This window comes from Silene latifolia, chromosome 10 (genome assembly GCF_048544455.1).
Source record: "Silene latifolia isolate original U9 population chromosome 10, ASM4854445v1, whole genome shotgun sequence".
Lineage (NCBI taxonomy): Eukaryota > Viridiplantae > Streptophyta > Magnoliopsida > Caryophyllales > Caryophyllaceae > Silene > Silene latifolia.
In genome coordinates this window covers 63,002,138-63,010,416 of record NC_133535.1, presented here as the reverse complement: position 1 = coordinate 63,010,416, position 8,279 = coordinate 63,002,138, and the positions used below count along the sequence as shown (strand labels likewise).

General features: G+C 41.0%; 1 protein-coding gene and 1 non-coding gene across 2 annotated transcripts; both read right to left on the bottom strand.

The window, feature by feature from the left end:
* Nucleotides 1-1,045: 1,045 nt before the first annotated feature.
* LOC141610068 (small nucleolar RNA R71) lies at nucleotides 1,046-1,152 on the bottom strand. Its single transcript, XR_012527962.1, has one exon. It is a non-coding gene; the product is annotated as a small nucleolar RNA R71 (small nucleolar RNA).
* A 4,805-nt stretch (nucleotides 1,153-5,957) lies between these two features.
* Nucleotides 5,958-7,198, bottom strand: LOC141607668 (uncharacterized). The gene is made up of 3 exons (XM_074427023.1): nucleotides 6,857-7,198; nucleotides 6,557-6,745; nucleotides 5,958-6,509 (listed from the first exon to the last, which is right to left on the bottom strand). Exons 1-3 carry the CDS (start codon nucleotides 7,196-7,198, stop codon nucleotides 5,958-5,960), a joined length of 1,083 nt encoding a protein of 360 aa, XP_074283124.1.
* Nucleotides 7,199-8,279: the final 1,081 nt, after the last annotated feature.

Genomic DNA, 8,279 nt, shown 5'->3' with positions numbered 1-8,279 from the left:
GTTTATATGATCAATTCCCATGAATCCCCTATGACCCCATGACACCCTAGTACTTTTTATCAATTGTTTACAACCCTTTCAATTCATCTTGCTTGTTTACTTTCATTGCTATTTAGTTTAGTGACCTTCTACATCAACCCAAATTGTGACACCCCTAAGACACCACTAGTTCCAATAGAAATCTCATCTCAATTCCCGTCCCTTGGGATCCGACCTTTACTTGCCCTTTACTAATTGTAGAGTTGTTTGTGAAGCTATAAATTGTGTTTTGTTCTAGGTGCTTCCAACGACAATTGTTCCGAAAAATAGAATATAGCTCCGACCGGCCAAAAATGGCGCCGTTGCCGGGGACGGTGTTATTTTGATTTAGATTTTCTTATATTGTTATTATATGTGTCTTTCTTTGCCTTGAGGAAGTAAAACTCCTCAAGGTTTGTTCTAATTGTTTTCGAGTTGTTTGATATTTTACATGTCTAGAAGGTCACAAGGTGATTTGTTACCTTTTGATCGTGAAATTGAAAGAACTTTGACAACCATTAGAAGACTTGCTAGGAGAAATTTGAGAGGTATTAGTGAGGTTGTAGATATTCAACCAACTATTGAGTTTATCAACCCTTTTGCAAGAGAAGGTGAGGAGAACCCAACACAAAATACAACACAAAATCAACCCACAATGCCTAAGTTTTCATCACATTCCGTACCCACCGAGGAGAACCTACCCAATAGTACTCCCACACCACAACATTTAACCGGAAATTTCATTGCTAAATCCGCATTTATCCAATTAGTCGAAAGGAGCCAATTTGGGGGGATGCCTAGTGAAGACCCTCATTCTCATATTGAGACCTTTTGTGACTATTGTGATGCGATTTCTCAAACCGGTGTAACTCAAGACCAAATTCGATGGGTCTTATTTCCTTTTTCTCTAATTGGCACCGCGAAACAATGGTTGAAGGGCCTTGATAAGGCCACTCTCGGAATTGATTCTTGGAAGAAGTTGGCTATAGCTTTCTACAAAAAATTCTACCCACCGGAAAAGACTAACATGCTAAGAGCCCAAATTACGGGTTTTAAGCAAAGGGATGAAGAATCTTTGTATGAAGCTTGGGAGCGGTTCAAAGGAATTTGTCACTCATGTCCTCACCATGGACTTAGCGAGTGGTTCTTGGTACAACAATTTTGGAACGGTCTACTATATGAAGATTCAAGGAACATTCTCAACATGGGATCAAATGGAATGTTCACCGAAGTTGATGACAATCAAACTTGAAACAAAATTGAGGAAATGGCGGTCCATAACTCATAATATAGTAGACCTCGCAAGGCTACTAGAGGTGGAAAACATGAAGTGGACTCCGTTACTCAATTGGGTGCTCAACTTAGTGCTCACATTGATACCATCAATTTGAAGTTTGAAAAAGCTATGGCTAGACTTGAAGAAGCCTCGAAATCACCAAAGCATCATGTTAATGCCATGACGGCATCCTCATCAATCCCAAGTGGGATATGTGAGAATTGTGGAACTTTGGGACATGAATCAAGTGAATGTAGGGGAACAAATGAACAAGTGAATGCTTTCCAAGCATACAAGAGTGGTACCCCTTATTCCAACTATTACAATGAAAACACCAAATTCCATCCAAATCTCTCATACAAAAGTCAAAATGTTCAAAACCCTCAAAGAACATACACCCCACCTCCCATGAGAAACCAAAATCAAAGACTCTTTTACAACCAAAACCAAGGTTACCATAATCAAAATCCATACAATCAACAAAATGACCAAGGTTTTGATGTTCACAAAGCGGTCCTCCAAATGCAAAAGAATCAACAAGAATTTTTCACTCAAATGCAAAAAGATAGTCAAGCAAAGGAAACCACCATCAACAACATCCTAGCTCACACCAAAATGTTGGAAACCCAATTAACTCAACTAGCATCATCAAGCTCACAAAGACAAAAGGGGCAATTACCACTTCAAAGTAATCCCCCAAGACATGAAACGGTTAGTGCCATTCACTTGAGAAGTGGTACAATGTATGAAGCACCGAAGAAGCAAGTTGAGGATGAAGTTGTGGAAGCTAGTGATAAGGAAGAAATTGTGCAAAACTCCAAAGATGGAGAATCATCAAAAGAAGAAATTTCAAAGAAAAATGAAGACAAGGTCAAGGAGAAGGAGCCCTTTGTGATTAGACTTCCTTTTCCAAGTCGTCAAGCCAAGCCCAAATTTGATGACCAACTTGGAAAGTTTATGGAAATTGTGAAGAATTTAGAAGTCTCAATTCCTTTCACGGAATTAATCAATCATGTGCTGGCCTATGCGAAATACATGAAAGACATCCTCACAAAGAAGAAGTCGATCCGGAAGCTTGAGACTATCGCCTTCACTAAGGTGAGTAGTGCAATACTCCAAGGGAGTTCACCTCCAAAACTCAAGGATCCGGGAAGCTTCTTAATACCGTGTACCATTGGCGACACCACGATCAACAAAGCTATATGTGATCTTGGGGCTAGTGTGAGTGTTATGCCGTACTCGGAGAGTAAAAGGTTGGGGATGGGAGAGCTTAAATGCACCAATATCAGACTCCAAATGGCCGATAGATCGACGAAGACACCATTAGGGATATGGGAAGATGTTCTCGTACGAATTGGGAAAATTTTCATCCCGGTGGACTTTGTCATTGTTGATATGGAAGAAGATTCCAACATTCCAATCATTATAGGAAGACCTTTATTACACACCATGGGTGCGGTGATTGATGTGAAACATGGAGAGCTCACTCTAGAAGTGGGAGATGAGAGTATAACTTTCAATCTTGACAAAACTATGAGAGCTCCCCGTTTACATGAACCATGTTTCATGATCGATCATTATAGCCGGAAGTATGATAGGAAGAAGTCGGAACCCCAATGAAAGAAGAAAATTGAAGATGCTCCATTCAAAGAGCAAGTGAATTGTAACAAGGAGAGCTTGCAAAGTTCACCAAAGTCAAGCAATGAAGAAGATGGCCTCATTGGCCAAAACAAGATAATGGGAGAGTTGTCTCTATCAACTCAAGAGATCTTTAGTGACCAAGTAGATGAAGTTTGTGGTCTTTGGGACGATGAGTTTGAAGGGATTTTCAATCCCTACATTGGTAATGCTATCGATCAAGACCGACAACAAGGGCAAAGATCTATTGAAGAACTTTATCACGACAATGAACAAGCTTTTGATTACTTTTTCAAGGTGTTGAGCAACATCAACAACACCTTGGACATGCCCCATTGACATCTCATCAAGAATGAGAGTTTGGTGGAGTCCTCCCTAAACCACCATTTGTAAATATTTCTAACTCCCTAACTCGCATTTTAATTCTTAATTTGCATTTTTTTTGTCATTTTTGGATTTTTTTATGCCTTGATCAAGATGATTATCATGTTTGAGAGAAGTGAGGGAGGGACTAATGATTTCAATTGATGTGTAGTGCTTTAGCTTAGTGTGGGGATAGCAATTGCCTAGGCTATTCATGTCTTAGTAGTGCCCCCACAATGAAGAACACGAGATTTTGAAGAATGAAAAAATGACAAGGGATATGCAAGGTACACGGATGGAACTGAATCCGGGTAAAAGGGGTAGAACCCAAGCGGTTTCAAGAGAATCTGCCCGTCTTCAGACAATCTGGGCATATTGGGCAGAAGACGCCCGTCCTTCTGAGCTTAATTTTTGAAATTTTGTGACTGTTAACGAATCCGGGCGTCCTGCAGTAGAATCTGCCCGTCTTCATAAAGACGCCCGTCCTGAAAGAGAAGACGCCCGTCTTTTGGCTGAGAAAAAAACAAGAAAAATCCCTGGAAAGGAATCCGCCCGTCTTCTCTGAAAGACGCCCGTCCCGTGTTTTCAAATCCGTCCGTCTTTGCTGAAATCCGCCCGTCTTTAGGCGAGAATTCCTGAAGCCCATCCAGACAGAATCCGGGCGTCCCGAAGGAAAGCCGCCCGTCTTCCCCCTGCATTTCCAATTTTTCGGGTTTATTATAAACCCCATCCCACATTCATTTCCTCATTCCTTCATTCAAAACACTACCCATAAACCCCATAATTCCAAAACCCTCATCCTCTCCATAATAAAAACAATATTCCTCAACAACATTCACCAAAATCTAACCAAAACATCCTTTCAACAACAAATTAATCACTCCTCTTTCAACAAAAATCAAAACCAAGCACAAAATCTTCAACCTTTGAGTCGATTTTTGAATTCATAAAGGCAAAGCCTTTCATCTTTAAATCGATTTGGGTGCACTAGAAATTGAAGATTTTTCACTCTTTTCTTGGTTTATTCATCAATGGCAAAGACAAAGGGAGCAACAAAAGCAACAAAGGCAAAGGCACCAAAGGCAAAGGCACTCTCATCAAGACAAAAGAGTCTTCAAGCAAAGAAAGCATTGGCTATGGTGGTAGCTAGCCTAAACTTGGAGGTGCAACAACAACAACCTCCCATGGAAGCAACAAAATCTACTACTCCGGAAATTGCTTAACTTTCGAATTATCCGGAGGTAATTTTCATTTCCAAATCCCATAGGGACACTTTTGCCAAGTTTGCTAGTAAATCATTTCTATCCACCAAATTTATTTGTGAAGATGCCTTAGATAAGTTGGGTGTCCTTGAGAAAACTAGAGCCTTCTTTAAAGCCATGGGGTTGGAGAAATTGTTTACAACAAAAGAATTGACATACCCCTCCCTTACCTTAGAATTTTTGAGTTCTTTGAAAGTTAACAAGGTTGAGACTATGAAAACCATCGTGTTTCGCCTAGCTAATATTAGTAGGCGCATCTCCTTTGAGGAAATGGGTAAAGCTTTGGGTCTTAGTGATTTACCGAGTTATTTCAAGAATGTTGGCAAATATGACCCCGACCCTCTTTGGGAGGCGATTTCCGGAAGGAAATTTGAGAACTTTCATGCTAGTCGCGCTCTATTAGTCCACCATCCGGGCATTAGAGTGTGGCACAAGGTTGTAGGGAACACCATCATTGCAAGAAAAGACACTAACGATTTCACCAAACTCGATTTTGTTTTTCTTGAGTCGGCCTTGAACATTGGAAGGGAATTCACCAAGCCTTTTAACTCTCTAAGGCTTTTGGTGGATAGATTGCTAAATGTTGATTGTGGGAAGCAAGGCACTACCGTCATTGTAAATGGAGGTCTAGTCACTCTTTTGGCTAAATACTTTGATCCTAACTTCAACAAGGATAGCAAGTATGAGGCAAATAAGGGTGGTCATCTCATTGATATTGATACTCTGATAAACAAGTACAAGTGGGTCTCTCATAACCCTCTTGACACCAAGTATGGGTGGCTCACTAGTGAGGCTAGATCTTTCACTTTGCCTTCGAAGATTTGTCGTTTAAGTGTCCACCGGACCAACTATCTTCTTCCCCTTTCAAAAGAGGCCGAATACATTATCCGACAACAAAAGGGTGAAATTAAAATGCCCTCCTCTTCCATTGTCACACCACCCTATCCTTTCAAGTACCAAGAGTTCAAGCCCGAAGGTGTTGAAGCAGGCAAAGATTATATGACTCTTCTTATACAAGAGATGCACAAGCAAGCCTTCAAGGACCGGGAAGATGCTTACTTAGCCCAATATCCACCCCTCCTTCACTTAGCTAGGCAAGGACTACTTGACCCTTCATGTCCTTTGCCTAGTTGGGCGGATAGGGAAGTCTTCTTTCGGAGTGCATCTAGGGGTGAGTTTCCGGGTGATAATGAGGTTGTCGGTGATGAAGAGGTTGATGATAACATTGATGAAAAAGCTAGTGAAGAAGGAGAAGAGGATGATGAGCAAGGTGAACAACAAAGTGAAGAGGGAAGTGGTGATAAGTCCACTTCTTTGTTTTTTTTGGGAAAATGTAAGTTCTCATTAAAATAAATCAATAGTCCCATACAACCAATGTTCGAGCCTTACTAGAAGCAGACTCAATTACAACATATATTCTCTACCCATGCTAGTACAGATGCATTTCTACTACGAATGCTGCATTGTGCTAAACGACTTTGAACATCATGCTTTACCCGTGCTGCAATAGCCTGAGGTCTAAAAACATAACCATCTATCCTGCTATAATTCCTGCTATGCCAAATATGGTACATCAGACTAGCAAGAATCATGGCAATAATTTTCTTTTTACAAGCAGAGGCTTGTCTCCATTCAATCCACCAACTGATAAGCTGCTGCATAGGAAATCTGAAGCAGCACCATTCAGAGACCATATCACTACATTTCCTGCTAAATGAAAATTCAAGAAACAGATGGTTCAAGTTTTCCTCCTGCAACCCACATAAGAAACACTTGTTTTCAGAAATGATTTGCATCCTGATCAGCCTGTCCTGTGTCAGAAGCTTCTGATGAGCAATCAACCAAACAATAAAAGCTTGTCTAGGAATCAACCACTTATTCAGCATCCAGGGGTACCATGGCACCAAATTCCCATCAGGCTTAAGCCAGTGATACCCTGCTTTGATTGTATACTGCTCCAAACCAGACAAAGATAAGAAGGTTTCATAAGATGCTTAACCTGGCAAATTTTACGCCAAGCCCAGCTGCTGCCACTACCAGGTTCATAGTCCATCCAATTACAGTTTTTGATGTAAATAGAGTGAACCCACCGCACCCATAAATGGTCAGCTTTTTGAGCCACCCACCAGATATATTTCCCTACAGCTGCAACATTCCAACAGTGGAGATGTTTAAACCCTAACCCTCCCTGTTTAATGGGTTTGCAAGCATTCTCTCATGAAACAAGTGCAGGTCTTTCTTTTGAATCACTGCCATGCCACAGGTAAGATCTACAAATTGCTTCAATTTTGGAAATCACAATCTTAGGGAGGATAAAAATCCTGGCCCAATAACTATGAAGAGTGCTCAACACAGACTGAATCAAGATAGTCCTCCCAGCATAAGAGAGCTTTCTAGAGCCAAGCCCTCGAATTCTATCCACAACATTGTCCACAAGTCTGTTACAATCCATCACAGATAACCGTTTAGGGGAGACAGTGACCCCAAGATAAGTGAAAGGGACTTGTCCTCTCTTCATCCCAGTGATAAGCTCCAAATCCCTGAGAACCGGATTATCAACACCATTACAGTACAGGCTAGATTTACCCTTATTCATCACCAGCCCAGTAGCCCTAGAGAACATTGAGAAAGCTTTTATCATCTATCCCACAGAATCCCTATCAGCTTTGCAAAAGAGGATAAGATCATCTACAAAGCATAAATGAGAGAGCTTGACCCTCTGGCAGAGGGGGTGGAATTTAAACCTTGTATGCTTTTGCACCACCATAAGAACCCTACTCAAATACTTAAGGCAAACTGTGAACAGGAGGGGGGAGAGAGGGCCCCCCCTGCCTGAGACACCTTCTACCTCTGAAAAACTCAAAAGACTCCCCATTCAGAGATATAGAGTAAGAGGGGGTAGTGATGCATTTCATCACCAAGCTGCAAATCTTCTCAGGAAATCCCAAGCCTTCCAACATATGACCCACAAATTCCCATTCAACAGAGTCATAGGCTTTTTGCAAGTCAATCTTCATCATGGCTCTGGGAGAACAACTCTTTCTCTTGTAAAGTTTTATCAAATCTTGACAAATTAATATGTTGCCAACAATATCCCTCCCTTTGATGAAAGCTCCCTGGGAAGGGCTAACAATGTCAGGCAAAACAATACTAATTCTATTGCAAAGAACCTTGGATATGCATTTATACACTGTATTGCAACATGCAATTGGTCTAAATTGCTGAACAGTTTCATGAGCATTCACTTTAGGCACCAAGGTAATTGTTGTGGCATTACATTGCTTCAATAATTTCCAATAGCAGAAGAAATTCTTAACAGCAGCAATAATATCCCCTCCAACCAACTCCCAATTATCCTTGAAGAATTGACTACTATACCCATCAGGGCCAGGAGCTTTGTTCCCTGGAATAGCGAACATAGCATCTCTAATTTCCTCACCAGTTACAGGGGAAGTCAACTTCTCACAATGCTCAGCATTTAAACAATTCCCATGCTGTACAATTTTCCTATTAATAGGTCTCACAGTCTTTGAGGTTCCCAATAAAGAGATGTAGTAGTTCTCAAAAGCTTGTTGGACTGTCTCATAGGTAGAACATAACTGCCCAGTCATATCCTTCACTTGGAACACCCTATTCTTAGCCCTTCTACTCTTAATACTAGCATGAAAGAACGCTGTATTATCATCTCCCAACCTCAACCATTCCATCTTTGCTTTTTGTCT

Excerpts from the sequence above, each read along its gene's own strand:
- LOC141607668 (XM_074427023.1), bottom strand. The coding sequence starts at position 7,198 with ATGATAAAAGCTTTCTCAATGTTCTCTAGGGCTACTGGGCTGGTGATG. Across the intron at positions 6,746-6,856 it reads TTTTTATCCTCCCTAAGATT|GGAGGGTTAGGGTTTAAACA; the intron begins GTGATTTCCAAA and ends CCCATTAAACAG. Across the intron at positions 6,510-6,556 it reads CTTGGCGTAAAATTTGCCAG|TATACAATCAAAGCAGGGTA; the intron begins GTTAAGCATCTT and ends GGTTTGGAGCAG.